Consider the following 21,070-nt stretch of genomic DNA (forward strand, 5'->3'; position numbering starts at 1 on the left):
TTATGTAATTCTTAAAAGAACTTGAATTGATTCAATCATGTTTAGAATTAAATGTAGACTTTACTATGCATAGTTTAGTCTGGAAATAAGGGACATGCAGATGTTTTAAACAAGTCACTAAAAATGAAAAAGTAATATTGTTTTGTGGTGATGTTCATCTTGAGATAAATGAATCAATGCAGCACACAAGAATATGTAATTTATCTTCAGGATGCACAACACAGATAAGGACGGAAAATAAATATATATAGCATCACCCTTGCAGAGACAGCACTCAGTGAAATTATGAACAAGGCCCTCTCATAGGATGCAAGTCAGCTGAATTATATATATATATATATATACATATACATAACTATATTTCAGGACTGTTTTGTAAGCCTCTGAGCAAGCACCCACATTCACTATTAGCTTTTGGGTGGGACTATGTGAAAAAGATGAATTTTATTAAAGGATGTTGATATGACATTTACTAACAGCAGAAGAGGATTTAATCTGGATTTGACTGTCTTTTAGTGATTTTTTTTAATGTTTGTCACATAGATTTTAAGTTTTTTGGTTTTGATTTTTTTTATTTTTCTGATTTTTTTTGATCACTCGGCAGTGCTAGAGAGAATTTTCATACAGTATATATATATGCTGTTTTGATATATATTTGGTAACAAGTGGTTAAATGATGACTCAAGTTACGTTCCTGGCTTTTTGGATGAGAAATCACTTAGTGAAGACGAAAATATTCTAATCAGTTTAACTGATGATGAAGTGGAAAAGGTCCTGTTTAACCAAACAGTTTGATGAATTGCCAGCTCAAACCCCAATTGATGTATTTCACAAATTAAATCATCCTAAAAAAACTAGAATTTATCTTATTTTACACGGTCAATTTCTCTCTGAATATTATCATAAGAAAAGAATTCCCAGGGGTCTCGGAATTGGCAATGTACATACGATAGGGCAGAGTAATCACGCATTTTGTGTGAAATGGTGCGGAGTGCTAAACAAGTACTCACTAGACTTGTTGGTACTGGTTATTGAGGAGGTGGGATAGAAGGTGCGTAGTGACTTAACATTTTTTGAAAAAGAACAGACCCCTGTCTGATAAATCTGGGGATTGGTTGGAGAACCTACAGTACCAAGTAGATTAATACAGAACGGATCTCCTTTCTTTCAAAAGGAAACATTGGGAAACCATTGAGACTGCTTATCAGTGCCATTCAGTGTATAGGTGGCTTTCTGGTGAACATCGTACACCACGCCAACTGCAAGGGCATTGCCAGGGACAGAGGGGTAGTAGTCGGAGGTTGGAGAACCAGAGCTCTTATTCCTCCTATTCCTCTTCTGACTCTATTGACAACCTTCTCCTTTCTGGTGCCTCTTCGACTTCCTCTTTTTTAGGCCTGGACACGAGGTCCAAAAGAGGTGGTACAACAATAGGAGACCCCACCCCGAGGAGGGGCGGGCGTAAGAGGTCCTCCAAGAGGAAGGAGGGGTGGAAGGACTTAATTTTCAATTTGTTGAATCACACACTCTCTGACACAGAATACTCATTATTGTCTAGAGGTCTTATATTTGTGCCAACGTATAAGTTCAATCATTTTCAGTGGTCAATGGAACACTATAAAATTGGCAGACAGCTTAGACTGAGATAATTTTTTATTAATAAACCTACTTCTATTCCAAAAAAAACCCGTCACACCCTTAAAAAAAACAGTACTTTTGACCCCTTGTCAAAACTTTTTTAAGAATCATTGATAACGAGGTTAAACAGGGAAATGCCAGTTTTGACAATCTATCTAGGGAATAAAAGTAAATTTTAAGAGGATTAAGAGAGAATACCTCTATTGTCATCAGGCATGCTGACAAAGGAGGGGCAGTCATAGTGCAAGACTGCTGACTATGACCTTGAAAATTAGATTGCAGTTAGCAGATGAGAAGACCTACTTATGTGTAGAATTGAATCCCATACCTAGGATTAAGAGGGAAATTGACACATTGTTAGAAACTGCTTTACAAAATTATTGGATTGATGAGGATGCCTTTGCATTTCTCTCTGTTGCACATCCCATCTGTCCTGTGATCTATACCCTACCAAAGGTTCATAAGTCTTTTATAAACCCCATTATTTCTGCACGTGGGTCCATATTACAGCCTTTGGCCCAATTCATTGATTTTTTTTTTCTCCAACCTTGTATAAAATCAATGGAGAGCTATATCCGCGATACTGGTGACTTCCTGGGGGGTTTGTTGTTGATTGAGAATATATCTGCAGATTGTATGTTGGCGACCATGGACATATACTCATTGTACACTGTAATTCCCCATGAGGATGGCATTGCTGCAGTTAAGCAGGCTCTTTTGAATGGCCCTTACACTGGGCCCCCCATTGAATTTATTCTTGAGCTGATATGGGTTGTACTTACTTGCAATCATTTCCAATACCAGGATAAGTACTATGTACAAATTGCAGGGACTGTAATTGGTTCCAATTTGGTGCCAGGCTACACAAATTTGTACGTGTACAAATATGTGCAAACAATATAGCGCTACCTGATTCAACATGTGAACATAAAACACCTTAGATTGAAACAGGTGACAAAACATATAACAAATCACATAGGATACTGTCCAATAGTTGTTCTTCTTTATAGGATCAGTCCACCTTGCGATGTAAATGTTTCATAAACAGGAATATCCTTACCCTAAAATGATAACTCCCACATATGCAGTTTATGCAAAATGGTGGGTAGACACAGGAGAGAAAGAAAAGAAAAATAGTGCAACACCTTAAGATAAAAGGTATATTTTAATGACAAAAACACACTTACAAGATGTAGGTGAATAAACAGCATGTAATAAAAGTTCTTTGGTAGTAGTGTGGCAGCGTCTACAGAGTCCTCCCTGGATCCCTCAGAAGTAACAGGAACCAGGGAAACTGGATACAAATCCGGACTATGTACCAGAGCCAATGATGACAGCGAGCGATGTCCACACGTTCCAAAAGCAACAAATAGCCAAGTGCTTAAACACATTTACATCGCAAGGTGGACTGATCCTATAAAAAAGAACAACTATTGGACAGTATCCTATGTGATTTGTTATATGTTTGTCACCTGTTTCAATCTAAGGTGCTTTATGTTCACATGTTGAATCAGGTAGGGCTATATTGTTTGCACATATACCAATTTCCCATTACAATGTTTGGGGTGTGGATGTACATCCCTTTGTGTAAACTTTAGCAGCATAACCTTGTTCTTTACAGCACACAGTTTATTAGCATTTTTTTTGTTTTACATGTACAAATATGAAAATGAGCACATTTGAATACCTATGCTAACAATATTGTAAACTATATATTGACGACTTCTTCATTATTTGGATGGGTCTTGTGATTCATTTTTCACTGTGGTAAATGAACTTAACAGGGTAGACAGCCCCATCAGATTCACAACATCTGCTAACCTTGAGCCCATCAATTTTTTGGATGTGATTGTGCTCAATAGGCCACCATGTTTGGACTATACTTTATTTCATAAGCCCACAGACAGAAACACGTTGCTGTGGGATACGAGCCATCACCTTGACAAGCTAAAATCCAATCTACCTGTGTCTCAGTTTCTCAGGGTATTATGAAATAACTCTAATATGGAGAGAGCAAATGCCTAATTGTAAGACTGTAAGACATGCTTCCTCGAAAGAGGTTATAAGAAGACTGATGTTCTATGGTGTTTAAGTAAAGCCAAAATGAACCACACTGAAGGGCAACATGATTGCAGGGTGGGCGCAGGGTCTGATCGTATCATACCCAAGACTAGATGGGATATGAATCTTAACAATGTCGAGAGATCAATAAGAAAAAATTGGTCAATCATCAGCACTGATCCTAAAGGTAGACGATAAACCACAATTGCTCAGAGTACAGAGAGGATGCAACCTCAAAAACCTGTTATTAAGACCCGATATGAATCCAACCCCAGTTTCTGACACTGGATAGCTGCATAAGTATAATGGCTGCTTTAAATGCTTGAGTTGCATTACATGCAGGTTGCTGATCACGGGGAAATATTTTTGTCATACCCATAACGACACTTGGATCCCCTTGAGGCACCATCTAACATGCTTGCTGGACCATGTAGTCTACCTTTTGGTGTGTTCCTGTGGTTTGATGTACATCGGTAAGACAGTGAGGACGTTCAGGTAAAGGAAGAATTAACATAGATTGATAGATACGTTTGGCATTTGCCAGTAGTAAAACGGACAAGCCCATAGGGGCTCATTTTTTTTTTAAATGAAACATCAATTATCCACCGTTAGATGTACTGTATGATTATAGACTGAATCCCTCCTACCACCAGGGGTGGTGATTGTGGTGCACATCTCCTAAAAAAGGAGGCTTACTGGATACACTTTTTGAACACCTTGTCACCTAAAGGACTAAATGAACAGAACTCTTTTATTATTTTTCTTTAAGAGATGTGAAGTTTTTTTCTGATATGTCTCTGATTGAGATAAGGTGGCTGCTCTAACTTGTTGGTTAATCCATTGAATAATTTTTTTGCCTGCCGTTTGATCTTTATTTTTATTTGTATATATTGTTTCACGGTTTTTCTTTAATTTAGTGTATGATTGGCTTATATTTCTGAGTATTTGTATATGAAATGTTTGTATAATATTATATTCCACTTTTGAGATACCTATGTGGTGGAACTATGGGTGCGATACCGTGAACACCTACATTAGATTTTGGTATGGTTTATTATCTTAGGTACCAGCACCGAAATTTGGATTGATGGATGGATATATTAATTTAGTATTGACATAGTGTGCCTTTTAAGACTTTTGTTTACATATTGACTGTTATCACTAAATCGGGGGCATGGTTGTTGTGTGCTCCATGTAGGTTGGAACGCAGGTGAATGCATAGCACTGGATACAATATTGCTGCTTCAACATTGGCTGATTGGCACCCAGAGACTGAAACTTTCGGCTATGCGTTCCACTAGTATGGAATGCATGTGGGGTTTAGTCCGTGGTGTGGATATTGGTGATCATTTAGCTCTGCTTAACGTGTTTTTGTACATCGGGCATATGCCCTGCCACTGTTAATGGAGTCTATTCAGATGCATAATGATATATGCTAATGTCACTGCCAAGGCTTACTGCGATCAGCTGACCGAAATTTCCAGGTATGTATTCCACTACTGTGGAACGCTGACTGATGTTGTCTGTAGCACGGTATTATGTGGTAAGCAACGCGGCCAATACCATATTTTTTGAATGATGACATACTGCACTGTTGTATGGATTAACTGCTGTTGTTTCTTTGCACACACTTGATGAGGCTACTAATTGTGTTGGTGTCAGGTTGAGTCCTAGGATTGGCCATTACTCACCACAGCGCCGGCTTCCCCTGATCCCTCGGGTGGCCAGACGTCAGGTGCGGTGGCGAGTGACGTGCTGAGCATTATACTTAGAGCCATGTGGACACACATGAGCTGTGCTGTGCCTTGGTTGCTGTCATGGACGCAGCCATGACAGTTCACACCACCTGAATTCCCTTTACCCAATGGTAGCATGGTGGTGGTCAGCTGATGCTGTCCACCAATGGTCTGCAACCTTAGGGTATAAAGCCAGTCTCTGGCCAGAAGGAAGTTGCCTGTGCAACGTTGTCGCTACCATGTGTTTACGTGCTGTTACCTCCAGGTTCCCTACGTGATTTCCTCAAGTCTCGTGCCAACGCCTTGTGCAACAGTGCGTCCGAACATCTTGCCTGTGTGTGATACAAGTACCACCTCCTGGTGCAACATTGCATCAAGTACCCCTTTCCAGTGTACAGTTACAAGTGCCAGTCCTTGGCACAACAGTGCGTCAAAGCACTTGCCTAGATACCAGTATCCTGTGCAAAAGTACTTCTTTTAGAAGTATATCTCTTGGGGCATTGTTATATTGTCTCCATTCCCACGGTATCCGACACCTGTCCAAAGGGCCACGACATGCCTGCTGGGTGCAGCTTAAACCCATATCCCGCTGGGAGGGGTCACTGGTGAACACCTCCCAGCTGGTTAGACTGCATGCCTTGGGACAGGTCTCGCCAACATTTGATATTTGTGGATGAGATCATATATAGTGTACAGGCCCCACGCCTCCGACTTCTCTCTCCTCCAGGGAGCTCAGCTTCCATCCCCTCAGTAGGGGATTTCGCTAAGCCAAACGTGACAGTTGGGCTGGTAATTGTTAATCAATTAAGTGGGAGTGTTCATGGTATGGTACTTATAGGCCTACTTGGACAGTTAGTCTGGTTTGTGACTTTTACTACTGCGAATTGGTCTTGAAAAAGGTCTTGTTATGGACAGTAATGTCGACCCTGCACATGTACCCTGTTGATATGCTGTGAATAAACACTATTGCTACTAAGAAGTCTGGTGAATGCAGCCAATTTTTAATACTATATATATATATATATATATATATAGTCCAAAGAGAAACTGTACTCACATATTCTTACTGGACAACGTTGCTGGGGTGCGTAGTCTTAAGGCAGTAGCCATGCTGGTTGCCTTAATATAAACAAAGTGGGTAGAACAGAGCGCTCCCCAGTCTTCAGTAGATTTATTCACTAATAGCAATAAAGGGGATAAAGATATATATCAATGTTTCGGTCCACTGGGGGACCTTTGTCAAGACCACAGATACTTTAACAGGAATGCCCTTTAAAGAAGCCTTGACGTGGCCCATCATTTATCCATATATTTGCAAATGTATCCAACAAAGACCTTTGAATTCCTATAATCATGAAGTGTTTAAGCCCTTCTTCTGTTTTTTTTTTTTTTTTTTTGCAGTGTGCTGGAGGGAACTCTTTTTCTTTTCTTTCATTCAGAGTAAACCCCTCCCTTTACAAGCACCTGTGAAAAAATATTACGTTGATATGAGCAACCACTATTTTGTATTGCTGTTCTGAGAGGCATGGATGGGACCAGCATTGGAAAGGTGTGCTGGTCCTTGCTCAACTAAAGCACCAGCACAGGTCGACCTTAAGAACATCACCTAATGTTCACTAAAACTGTATAGTCACAGGAAAAAAAAAAATCATATAGGTGCTTTGAACTTAAAACAGGATTTTGGTACTTACCGATAAATCCATTTCTCCGATTCCACAGGGGACACTGGAGCTCAAGATCCTGGGGTATTAGCGGTGGTAGAGTAGAGCCTGGCACTTTAAATAATTAGAAGTGTGACTGGCTCCTCCCCATCTATGCCCCAGTTAAGAAACAGAGCCCGAGAGGAGACAGAGGACAACAGGATGGAGAAGTCCATATAACGGAACAAGACCGACTGACGGAGAACAGGAGAACCCACTGCAGGCAACACATCCAGTCACACAAACACATAATACAAACAATTACAACAGAACTAGAAGAGACCAAACAAGATGGCAGGAAGCAGCGCGGCGTAGGCATCCAGTGTCACCTGTGGAATCGGAGAAATGGATTTATTGAGAAGTACCAAAATCCTGTTTTCTCCTTCATCCACTAAAGGACACTGGGGATGTCCCAAAGCTAACCCCCCGGGTGGGAAGCTCTGAGAACTTGTCGACCTCGTGGCCATACCGAACAGGGACTGCCAAGAACCATAGGCCCTTTAAAAAGCAAGAGCTGAGGATCAAGTGTCGTAGAGCACAAGAGACAACCAGAACTCTTCGCCGAACAGCTACAGAAAATTCCATAACATACAGCAGAAGTCGAATGGAACAGGAGAATGGCAACCCTAGTGAACAACAGCAGACGAGAAATGTCAGAACTGAAAGCTCAGCTGAAGCAGACCAAACCGGATCAATGGTATGCTCCGCAAAACAGTCCTAACCGGACCGTTGGTAGCAAACAGCACCAACAAGCATCCGTAGTAGAAGGGAAAACCTTTACCAGATTTTTTTTTTTTTTTAATAGGAAGAAGCAATAGCTGTTGACACTAAAATCTCATCATTGCTAGGCATCAAAAGTTATATAGTGTGATATCTCGGGATAATTAGATCGGTAGATGGTGGATTGGTGCAGTGTTTAGGTGCTTAAAGAGGGTCCACACACAGTTTTCAAGTAAATAAATGATGCTTTACTTTCCAGCATGGAAAGCCAGGAAACAAACAGAAAGTAATAAACAACCTAGCCCCTATTTAGTGTGTCTAACTCACTTCTTGAACCCTCTCTATAAGGGTGCAGCTAGTCTGCCAATCAAGCTCAGCCTGCTTCTCTGCAGGTCTATAGCTGGCTCCAGCCTGGCTTAGCTGACACAGCTATACGAACACAGTCAGTCTCTGTGCCTTCCCTGCATCCTCCAGATATACGGTAGGCCCTTGTCTGCAGCCGGTAGGCTTCCTCAGTCTGCAGCCCAGCTGCTTCAATGTCACACAGTCTGAGAGTTTTGTGGTCCCCCCTGCCTCCTGCAGGTACAGACCCAGGCCTCCTGCCCCTAATGGCTTGCTTATTTTCACTGGGCTCTCTGGCTGCCACAGACCCACATAGACTGTCTCCAACAGCAGCCTGACTGGTCTGCCTCATCAGCCCACACCTGAGCTCTCTCCACAAGGCAGCCATTAGGCATCTTCCCACAATGCTTTTCTACTCTGTGTGGGCAAATCTGTCCTGCCCCACACAGAATCTGCTGCTCACCAGCACCACCTCTGGTGATACTGCCACATATCCACATAATTTATCTCACAGCTTTGATGGCTATCTGCCACTTCATTAAGGTATAGATCTCTTGGATTTTCTTGTGCTCCCGATTTTTGAGTCTTGAAAATACAATGAGCTTCCACATGCTCCACCAGCACAGGTTGAAGTTTACTATCCACAGAAGTCTTTATTTTCCAATTCAGTTTAGGTGGACATTTTGCCTCAAGCTTTGTAATTTGAGACCACTTCACTTCCTCACAGATAAATTCAGCTGTATTGCAAGTTTTATCCTGGTTGCATGACGGTATTACTTCATATACATGAGAATTACTCTTCACAAGACTGTTGCCATTAAATGCCTGTAAGGTTCTGTTTTCCACTGCAAAAATGCATGACTTGGGCACATTCCCATCACTGTGATCATATAGTGACATCAGAGTCTCATCTTTGGAAGCCATCAACATAGCTGTAGACTTCTGTACATCTTGTACCTTTTCTTCACGGGTTATGCAATCACCATCTGTATACATTATTTCTTTAATCACCAATTTCAGACACGGTTTGCAACCTGGACCTATGTCCCTTTGGGAGAACTTCACACCCTCAGCTATTACTGTGAGCTGAAAGTCACTACAAGGAATCTCATCCACTCTTACAAGACGGACCTTTAGGGAATTTCCCAATGCCTCGACACTTCTGTCCCTACTTGTACACTGGTATCGTTAATGAGGACAACACCCTAAGTGTGTTTAGTGGAGGGAAGAGATGTTGCGTACCATTCACTCACATCGGAAAAGGTTTGGAAAATACACAAAGGCTTCTTTAAAATTGCCCAGAAACACTGCGTACCGAACTCACAATTCACATGGAGTTGAAACTGCATATCAAGGTATCTTTTTTTTTCTCCTTCCCCTTATTCTCAAAGAATGGTCATCAAAAATCGATAATCCATAGGTTATGATACAAAAAATTTATTCATAGAAAATGTTCATATATATATATATATATATATATATATATATATGATCAGTATTGCAATATACAATTTGTAAACAACGAATGCAATAAAATTGTTAAAAAACATGTAGCCAGAGGTAGTCAAAAAATAGTAACTAACTGGAATAGATGGAAAATCCAGCGTTTCAGCTCTCCTTTGGAGAAGGTGTACTACTTTGTTACAAGAACCCAGAGGTATGTCATTTATTACATTTTTCATTACTGGATTTTCCATCTATTCCAGTTAGTTACTATTTTTTGACTACCTCTGGCTACGTTTATTTTAACAATTTTATTGCATGAATGTTTTACAAATTGTATGTATTGCAATACCGATATTTTTATATATATTTTGGAACATTTGTATGAATAAATTTTTTGGATCTTAACCTATGGATTATTATGGGGACCGGACGCTGCATATCCCTGAGAGCTGTGCCTTAAGAAAATGGCCGCCGGAGACCTCAGAGGGGGTGCGGTCCGAGAGCGAGACCTCTGTGGAATGGCGCCCTGAGCAGAGGCGCCGCTATAACGGGGAAGCTGACCTCCCCTTGCCAATTTTTTTACCCAACGGGACGCTGGTTCCCTGGTGGTCTAGTGGATCGCGAGAACTAGCATCAGACAATCATCTGGGCCATCCAGGAATTGACAGCCTTTATCACCAAGGTGCTGGCCAGAACAGGTTGCAGCAAGACTCCTGACAAAGTGAATATAGACTTAAGTGCAGCCTCATTCTTCCTATCCATATGATCTTTGTGTGTTACAGACAGTTGTGGGGTGAACAGTATTCCTGACCAACCTAGCAATAGAAGAATCCACCATGGGTGGAATTTCCCAAAGCTTGGAATCCTACTCTGAAAAAGGATAAATATACGATTTTTTTTTTTTTCCAGAATATACTGTATTAGGAATCAGGTTTTAAACAGACTTCTTTTAATATTTCTCCAAATGTGAAAATTCTGGGAAAACAGATACAGGTTACTTCTTCAGTTTAAAGAAAGAAACTGAACTAGTCACTGGAATAGATGTTTCCTGTAGATGCAAAGTCCGTATCTACCAACATATAAATCCCTGAATAAGAATGGAAGTCATTCTCTCAGTTTAAGGAGTCTTCCCAGCCATAATACAATTCCCCTTCTTCCTGGGAAGAGGCTGAAGCCTCATCTCCAGGAAAATCCACTGAGGACTGGCCTGAACGTGTCTTAGTGGCTGCGCCCCTGCTGGTGTTTCCATTTTATGAAAGGATGTTGCCATCTCAGCAAGATATCATCCCATATCCTGGGCCCATCTGGGCTCTACCGAGGGATTAGACAAACTACGAGTTTGAGTACAGAGTAACATAATTTGCCTGAGAGTGACATAATTCACCTTTGGCCTCAGCCATAGACCTGTATCAAGCTTACCTTTTTGCCAGCAGCCCCCTCAGATGTGTGTCTGGTATGGAGAGAGTCCCAAGGACTTTGTAGGTTGGTGACTCTCCCAGAGGCTGTCTTAAACCCCCCCACCACAAGAATAACAATTTTCATGATCCAGCCCCACAGGGGAAAAAAAAAAAAAGAAAACCTTTCATGGCCCCAACATACAGGACAGGAATATATGTATTTAAACAAAACAAGCACACTTTTACATCATCATGTCCCCCTTTTCCCCAGCATAGGCACCAGCACCAGGCTGAGGCAATGACACTGCCCCATCTCAGATTCCCACCATGTTTCTCTCACTCCAGTCCTCAGGCACCTCAGACACCCTCCTCTTAGTCACACAGTGTTGCACATCTGACAGCGTGGCTGTATGGCACTGCACAGCGTGACCCTTATGTCACACTCAGCCACACGGCCGTAGGAGGCTCTAGGGCAGCATCTGCCCAGACTGAAGAAAGCAGCACAGCTTGCGCTGCAGCCACTGCCTCCAATCCCAGGATTAAAATCCCAGATTTTTTTTAATCCTGGAATTGGCTTGCCTATACACAAGTAACTTAAATGAAATAAATATGCATGATTAAGAACACCACAAATTATCAGGTGGTTAGGTCAGTGTCTTAAGTCTTCTATGACACTTCAAACGTTGCACATGCTTAGTTTCTTGCAAAGTGTGTGTGATGCTTTATAACTTGGACTGGTGTGGGTCTGATTTGTGGATGCAATGACGATATTTACGCAGTTGAGCAACTGCGCACGCACCAAGATACCTTACAGATGCCGCTTGCAGTGAGTATTTCTATGCAAAGTGATTGATATTCAGGGACCATTTGGGGGGCAGTTATGGGGAGTGGCAGCAAAAACGCAGGCGTGTCGTGGATGTTTATGGGGCATCTCAGCATACTACTGCAATCACATACACTGAAAAATTGGTGCTAGTCTCAGTTCCCACAGCCATTCTGCACGACCATAGGGTTACTCAGATGGTCAATAACTGGAGGGTCTGCGACCACTACTGTGTGTTTGTACACACTTGCTTGGATCTGCAAAGCTGCCGGGGGGTGTCTCAATTGATTTCCTGGCGGCTGCACGCATAAGCATATTTCTGCATCGCAGCTGCGATTGCCTTAGCATACACATCTGACACAGGCCGAGTGTTTGATGATTAGTTCATACCAACATAGCATTCAAGTAATTATTACTGGGGAATTCTAGAGAGACCCAAAACAGGTTAGATATTCATACTTAATAAACTCATTTTCAGAGAATGAAAAACCTGTAACCATGACAAAGTGCGCCTTAAAATTATACATTATTATTATTATTGCCATCCCAAACTAAACCCTACTCTGGGCCAGTGCACTTCATAAGGGGGGATTTCAGCCAAAGCATAACACACGCGGTATTAAGGCAAACTCAAGGAGCGCAAAATTGTCAGAGTTTTGCTAGGTTTGTGCAAGACTTTTTTTTTTCCATTTAATTTAAAAATCACTATTACATATTTGTTCAAAATGGAATACATGAGTGCATTATACAGGGAAAACCAGCATAAGTAGAAAAGGGAAAAAAAGCATGTTTCCATAGTCCTTCCACACAGTGATTCAATGTGTGCAGAGTTGCTCACAAAAATCTATGGACCTTGCAGCAGGCCTGGACTTCCCTTGACTGAATGAAGATCCTGGTTAAATCACTGTTTTGACTAATGGTAGCACTAGCCCTATCTAGACAGGTTACTTAGGGTGTCAAGGTTTAGGGAGTCCATAAAACACTGAATCAGTTACAGCAGGGGTAGCAACCCAGGCCTCCAGAGCTACTAACAGGTCACGTTTTCCAGACCATCTAAGCTGGTGCACAGTTGTAGTAATTACTCACACATTTAAAAAATAAAAAAAAAAGATCCACAGGTGGAGCTAATTATGTCACTTGTGATTCTGTGAGGAGACCTGGAAAACATGCACTGAGGGAAGCTCTCGAGAACCAGGGTTGGCTACCCTTGAGTTACAGAATATCAGTGTTTTTAATTTACCCCATGGCACCATCTCATACTAAGATCAGACCACTGACATGGAGAGGCCGCAGTCAGTATTCTTTTTACCCATGTTATTACAAATACCAACCTACACTTAGCACTCATTTTGATAAAGTGTCCAGAAACAATAAGCAACAGGCTCTGGTACCTGAGGTCACCACTGACACTTGGGTATCGGATCGCTCAGCCACCACACCAGGTGGACATTTAATCTAGTAAATTATCTGCAGAAGGATATGTACTGTCAGCAAGAGGGAAAGAGCCAAATACACTAACCTCTAATATAAAAAGGCATCTATGAGATTATTCTCCTTTATAATAAGCCATGCCTACAAACTGTACTATTGTATACTTCACAGTAGTTTTAATTTGGTGGCCAGATATATCTGGTCTACTGGAAAGCATTTGGCATTGCTAGAATGTGGGTGTAACAACGGCATGATTTGGAATAGTACAAATTGAGCTTTTGTAACTCCAATTTTGCTTTTTTAAAATGTTACCGTAGGTAGTATACCATTATTAGATGATGATCACACATTTTTATGACTAATAAGTTCATTTATTATTGGACAAGGCAAAAACTGTGTCTATAGTGAAAGGTAAATTCTTCGGCATCAATTTATAGAATCTAGATAATGTACATGTATATGATTATTATATACAGCCTTTCATTTAATGGCATTATTAGATACACTGCTTAAACATGCCATGGTACATACTAACATTATCCTAGTTTTTAATAATTATATTAAAATATGAGGGTAAAATATTCAGAGCAACAATACGTTTTACTTTTTTTTTTTTATATAAACAGCAAAAAAGTGATACCTTGCATTTATTAGCCCCATATTTTACAAATACTGTTTTATAAAAACTAGAATAATGCCAGTATATACCATGCCATACCCGAGTGTGATTGATGTGCAATTCCATATCAAGAGACACATTTTTACATGTCCACTCCTTAAACCACATAATACATTAAAAATCGAATCTCTATTACAATGCAAAAGTAAATTATCCGTGGAAGATGAAAAACAAAACAGCCTTTATTTTTATGGGGGGAGGGGGAGAGAATAAAAAAAAAGTAACAGTGCCTAAATCTTTATTTTTCATAACCTACATTTTTTTTTTCAAATTAGACTTTTTTTTACATTGTATGTCACAAAAAAAAACTTAAATTACCAATATTTTACACATATGCTTGATTCCAGTCTTAATGGAAGAAACAGGACAAAGTGAAAAACCCTCAGATGTTTCTATTTCATGTAATCACAGCTACACAGTCACAAGTCGACTATCTGCAGCTGGTAGTGTAAAAGATTCACAATACATAAATAAGTTTAACCATCTGAACAAAGTAGATAGACAGATATGTACCATTGCGCTAAGCTGTTGCTTTATACACCCATTAGAGTCAGGAATTAGTTGTACAATGCAGTAATTCTTCACCTCTAAAATAGTGAAACTCCATCCTGCCTCCAAGTTGCAGTTCTAGAAATCATTTGAAATGTTATTCTATCCGGGCTTAAAAAGCACATTAAAATATATATAAATCAACACAAAAAAGCAAAACTAAAAACATAAATCAAACACTTGTTACATCTGGAAACAATTTATGTTCATATATTAAAATTGAACTCATTTATCACAAGTGAGCCAGATTTTTTTCTTCTTTTCTTAAGAGTACTGAATACAGTATATGTGGAAAATCTTGGGATTGTACAAGAATTACATAGGCTGGCAAAATATGGCAAATTTATGCATTCTCCTTACAGAGAAAATATGCAGTGTTTCAATATAGTTCCACTATCTAAAAGAGCATTGTAGATGCACACAGTAGTTACAGATCAATGAACACTCGTATCATTTTAGTGTTGCAACTTTTGCAGAGGGGAAAAAAACACCATAAAACCCCACATACTTAAAAGTAGTTGAACTGTATTATTGTAGCCACAACAATACAATACTCTTAACACAGGCAGTGTTTCAACAGTTTTTAGGTGAATAAACCAAGATGCATTCAAATGTAGCGCATGAAACTAAAGGGAAAAATATTCATTCTGTAGATAGCACAAAAGTGATATCATGAATTTCACACATACATTTAAGTTTATTTTATGTGCAAGGATAAGAGTTCACTTTATTGGAATAGTGAGAAATGTTTAAAATACTCCTTGACATACTGCTGTATGCTCTTATATATACGATAGATTATTAATTTGACAGAAATTTGGCATAACCTTTATTTAAAAGAAAAAAACATCCTCAAAAAAACAGGATTATGAAAAAATACTATTTTAAAAGGAGGAAAGTGGATGACATTTAATATGCAAAACTACAATTGTTACTGGCTCAGGGAACAAAAGTGGTGTTTTTTGAATTCAGAATATTTTTTTTTTTTATTCCTGCATGCTTGCATGGTAAAAAAAAAAAAAAGTTAGTAGCCAAACATTGTCATGATTTACCAAAAACAAAAGGGGTTACAAGAGTCACAGAATACATACTGTCCCTTAAAATTATTAAAATACTTCAATGGTGGTGAACAGCATATAGTTCAAGACTGATGAAATAGATGAGGGTTTTAATCTTCAAATAAGACTCTAGCAATCTCCCTTTTGCAGTAAATAGGCAAGGTCAGTTCAACACACCAGGTTTAAAAAGAAAAAAATATGGAAAAAATAAAGTAGGTAAAAGAAATATGGAAACCACAACATTTAGTTTATCTACATCCAGCTTAACAGCAACATTTATAATATATGAACAATAATTTTTTATCATTTTTCGTAGGGTACCTTTTTATATGTTCTGATTATTTACAACTGTACAAGCAAAGCACACACTTCCAAGTGCACATATTTAATACAGTATTGACTATTTGCATTTACAATTCAACAATCTGAAAAAAAAAAAAAAAAAAGATCAAATGTTTGAGATCTTGAAGGTATATTACAAAAACTGTTGCTAGTTCCTGTACAACAGTGTTAATTACTAGGGTCAGTCATAACAGAGATACACACTGAAACCCAAGTAATTTTGTATTTCACTCATGCTAACCCATTAGGGGGGTCAGACTTAATTAAATCTAAGCTGTCTTATACAAAAGTTAAGGCAAAGTCATTTTCAAGTTTAAATAAAATTCAAGTCTTTAAATATTGGATGGAAATATTTGTCTTCAAAAAAAAAAAAAAAAATCCTAAAACAAAAAATACCCCAACTATTTAACTCTTCTCACTGCCTAAACCCAGCAAATATATTTTGCAGGTACCTCCGGCAGCATGTAAGGATAAAAAAGAAAAAAAAAAAAATTAGACAAGCTTGGAATAAACTGTACCCTACAGCACAAAGTTCCGCTGTTCCGAATACTTTAACTTTACACATTTCAAACTAAAATAATTTAGATTCTTCTTTATTAGAAACGTGCTAAATTTAGTGCATCCTTGTCCTTCAAAAAGTATTTATTGTATACAACTTGCAATAAACCTTTATTCCCAAGGTGTTTATGGACATCTCCCTCCAGAATTATTAGAATGAATAAAAAAAACAAAAACAAAAAAAAAAACCTATGAATTATCCCACCATTTTCCAATTTAAAACGGAAACGTTCATGGTAACTGGGAGTTGTCACCTAAATAGTTACTCCTGGTGCAGCAATGTGTTCTAGAATCCAAGGGCCAAAGGAAAAAATACATCCCAAACGACTTATAGTTGTAAAGGGCAAATGAAAACCTACATGAAACAGAGATAGAAAGCATTGGCGCTCGAACTCTGCTCTCTAAATAGTTGAGAACAATGTGCTTTGAAATTATCGATTACATCAACTTGTGTTTCACAAATGTGTCGCTGGACAAGTGCTAGTAGCACATAAAAACAAATACAGGCACTATTCATGGTAAGATTTGCTCCTACGTAAATCTCAAAGGACAAGTTATTCATAACAAAATAAAATAATGAAAAAAAAAAAAAAACAAAGCAAAGAATGATGCGTGTTTAAGCAAAAAAAATTGCTTTTTAATTTTAGAAAATTACTATTTTAGTAACCAGGTTCTTTCTGGTAGTTTTAGTGCTAACCCATAAAAGGAAAGGAAACTGTGAATTACACAGTAACAAGTACATTTTGACATGAAAAGTTCTTGCCTTGAAAACTGAGAAGCAAATCAATTTGAGTGCCAAAAGCCATAGATTCAGTGGAGCATATTGTCTGAAACCTAATTTGGATTTAGAAATCATTACAAGTGCCCAAGGCTACGCACGCTTATCCAGCAACGGATTTAAAATACACAAGCATGGCATGACCGCTAACGTGTGAATGTAGTTCTCCCCTGGCCTTTTCCCCCTTTTCTACTGTGGCGATTTTAGGGGGCTTCCAGGTTCTTTATGCCCACGTTTTCCAATAGCCAAAGGAGGAGGCGGAGATCTACGGCCTGAAAGTCTCCTCTGGTCTTTGGGTCGTCCTGGGTTTGACTTTGTAGGAGGGGTCTCTCTGGCTTTCTCTATGGATGTGTCAGTCACCTTTCTTTCCTCCTTCACACAAACAGGCACATTCTGCTTCTGTTCTTTCGAAGGCTGCAGGGTAGACCCATCCTTGCTTGTTCTCTGGCAAATTTCTGCATAACTAGGTTTTCTTAATTCCTGTTAAATAGAAAGCAATTGGGAAAAACATAAACATCTGCAAAATATGCACAACAATGCCATCCAATGATGTGTGACTATAACAGTAGTTTCAGTAGTACTCACTGTAGCAGCTCCATTGACCTGAACAGATTTACTAGCAGTGCTGAGTGTATTTGAAATCCTTTCAATAGTTGGAGATTCCCTTTGCGGAACATCCGCTAATTTCGTTTCACTGAAAAAATACCCAAAAAACCACAAATTAAAATGTCAAGTGACAGTACGAATAAAACGCTCTGATCACTGGAATTGTATGGGATTGAGATTTTGAGCAATGATCAAAACTCATGTCTTCATTTGTGAAGCTATAATTATTAGGGTATGCTTAGAGTATGGTTTGGCTGCTTGCACTGTGATAAGCTTTCCCCTTCATCATTCAGACTGCAAACAGAAAATATACAAATTGAGTACAAACTGAAAATGAGTACACTTACTCAGGAGAATGCGATGGAGAAGGAGGACTCTGGTAAGTCACTGGTAGTGCAGTAGGGACTGGCAATAAGGGCTCCCGTGGGATTCCAGAGGGGACAGTGTTTGTACTTGCATCCACATTTATGTTCTATAATAAAGCACAAGAAAAAGTGGAGACTCAGTAGAAACTGAAAACAAAAACATTTTTTACAAAATGTAGCCCTAGAACAAGCCTTTCAAACAGACAGGTGGTTTCTGTAGTGCTGCAACATTGCTTAGTAACTGCATTGTTCATAAGCCAAAGTAAAAACACTTTTATTTAATTTGAAAGATAGAGCTATTGTTTTCAGAGTCTACCACATACAGAATTTTGTGTGTGACACTACACCATGATTTTGATCAAATTAAAAGAGGGAGCCACAAAAGAGAAAGCTAGGGGGTTTGCACTTGGGGTATAAACGAAGCCCAAAGATCTTATTGTACATGCTGTATTTTATTATGTACCCTCTGCATTTGAATGGTCAGATCATTACATTTTCAGGAACACTTTAAATGTGTTAATCTATGCTTGATAAGAATTATTTGTAACACAGTAAAAATGCAAATATTAACCGTTAAACTCTCTGGAAGAGGAATCTAAACCTGTGTTGTTAATTAAACAAGTTTCCCTAGGAGTTAGTACTAGACTAATGGTGAATATAAGTAGTGACTGAGTAGCTGCTTGGTTAGTGAAAAGGAACAATTTAATAGTGTCACAACATTCTACAGATACTAATCATCATCATCCCAGAGCATGCTCACAATCACGTACAAAGGATAATGACTGCTACGATGATAGAAGGAACAGCACATAACATGTGTAGTCTGCTAAACAATTGGCCTTATCCACCTGTCATGGTTTTAGTCAGATCAGTCTTCAGGGTTTACTAAACTGAACACCTGTTTTAATACATTTTATAAGGAGATGAGATTACAAGTACTAAAAATTTATCTTAAAAAGAGGGTGGGGTCATCATGAATTTATATAACTGTAAGTTACTATTCACATTTGAATTCAGCCACATTTTTTAGTACATGGACTGAGACAAACCAGTGGATTTGTGTTTATAATATATATTACACCTGTCCAATTATATTAATATTTAAAAAAATAAAATAAAATTACCTTTGTGGAATTCAAATTTATATTACAAACTGACTTTAGGGCCAGAGAAGCACTTTTCTCACCAAAACAAACAAACAAACAAAACAAAGAAAAACTATTCCCCAATTTATTTTCATTTTACAGGCAGAAGTGACAATCATGATGCAGTATTATACTTGAGGGCTGCAAACAAGGTGGAACTTGTGAATATATACATGCTTAAAATTAAAAGTAAATTTAGATAGAACGGTTTACTAGATTTTTTTTTTCTTTCAAAATATATTGTTTGGTTGTCATGTCTCTTCTATGCTCTCTGCTGAAGAGCTTTTTTTCAGTCTGTCACTGTCTCCATCACTACTGTAGTCTATAGGGGCTATTTACTAACACTAAACAGTGGAATAATCTGTCTAACTTGCACAAGACTGATACAAACCAATTTACTTGTTGACCGTTAAAGGATTACTGTAGTTTGAAGATATATATTAGCTCAGTAACATTTCACCACAACAATGATTCCAAATGGCTATAAAAATATATATTATATAGATGTACAAAATTAGTGTTAAACATTTATAGGCCGCAGAAACGATGATACAAATACAAGAGAAGGAGGTGTTGTACACACCAGCATGCTGCTGGCTGCGCCTAAACATAGATTTACCTTATCTTTTGATGTGCTTATTACCAAACTAGATAGTCTGTTCTCAAAGAAGTCATCAGGTTTTAAGTTACCAGCAGCACCAGGTAAAGGGGGGAAACTAGAAAGTCCCAATTCAAAGCTAGGCGAAGGAGGCTTAATTGGTGGCGGAGACTGTGTCTGACCTCTCTGAAAGAGAAGAAATACATTGTATATTGGGTAAGATATGAACAGGGCAACCTCTTACATTATCTTGCACATCAGTGTAGCTGATAAATTCTTGATGACGTTTTCAGTAACCAATACTATTGGTGAAGTAAAACATTTATCTAAATATCTTAGAGTTAATTTCATTTTGGGCGATGAGAAACGGACAGAAGAGATTGCAGTGAGAGAATCCCCTGACACAGGAAGAAATACGCGATATCGCCCCGTCCGGTGCCATACTTTGAAGTAACAAAAATGGGACGTAACCAAGACATCTAGCAACTCTCTCTCTACCAGTCTCCTTTCCTGAGATTTATTTTTATGAATGAGCACTGTATGGGAACCTCTTTGTGATCTGGATGACTTATGTGTTTCTTTACTAGTAGTCATGCCAAAGCTGGATAGAATTTTGTGGTTATTGTTAAAATGGGTTTTAGATGTTATTTAATGTCATTATTTTAGACAATTACATGGATGTGTTTCTATTGATCTATAGAATACTGAGAATTATGCAGCATTTTATTAATTTTTCGCCAGCTGTTTTAGCAGAGCCAGCCTCCTAGGTACATAACCAGTGACTATTAATATATTTGTTTTAATGAAATAAAATAAAAAAAAATCCAGCACTTAGAGTTTTTAAATTTCTTATTTCAATTACAGTAGTTGCCCTATATTCATTAGAATACAATGAATCAATAAGCAAGGAACCAGAAACAGAATTTAAGCACAAAGCTCAGATAGTGCTGGAGGAACAAAAGACATTCAGACAAAGTACTGCAGACTCTGCTAGTTTTTGAGGAAATGATAATCTGGATTCTTAGTTCCTTTACTGATGTAACCGATTCCTGATAGACTGGCGGACTCCCTGCATTTAGACAACTGCCCTTTACCTTC

The 21,070-nt window shown here is 38.7% G+C and overlaps 1 protein-coding gene across 2 annotated transcripts in view; it reads right to left on the reverse strand.

Annotated features, from left to right (window-relative positions):
• Nucleotides 1–14,137: 14,137 nt before the first annotated feature.
• The window catches only part of LARP4B (La ribonucleoprotein 4B), a 102,073-nt gene continuing 95,140 nt past the window's right edge, over nt 14,138–21,070 (reverse strand). For both annotated transcript variants that reach the window (XM_088445443.1, XM_088445441.1), the window contains 4 exons: nt 19,994–20,158; nt 18,212–18,336; nt 17,844–17,952; nt 14,138–17,738 (listed from right to left, as the gene is read on the reverse strand). In XM_088445443.1, coding sequence (XP_088301569.1) covers nt 17,448–17,738; nt 17,844–17,952; nt 18,212–18,336; nt 19,994–20,158 — 690 coding nt within the window. In that variant the 3' untranslated portion in view covers nt 14,138–17,447. The remainder of the gene's footprint in view (nt 17,739–17,843; nt 17,953–18,211; nt 18,337–19,993; nt 20,159–21,070) is intronic.

This window comes from Taudactylus pleione, unplaced genomic scaffold, assembly GCF_031769625.1.
Source record: "Taudactylus pleione unplaced genomic scaffold, aTauple2 ptg000380l, whole genome shotgun sequence".
Taxonomy (NCBI): Eukaryota; Metazoa; Chordata; class Amphibia; order Anura; family Myobatrachidae; genus Taudactylus; species Taudactylus pleione.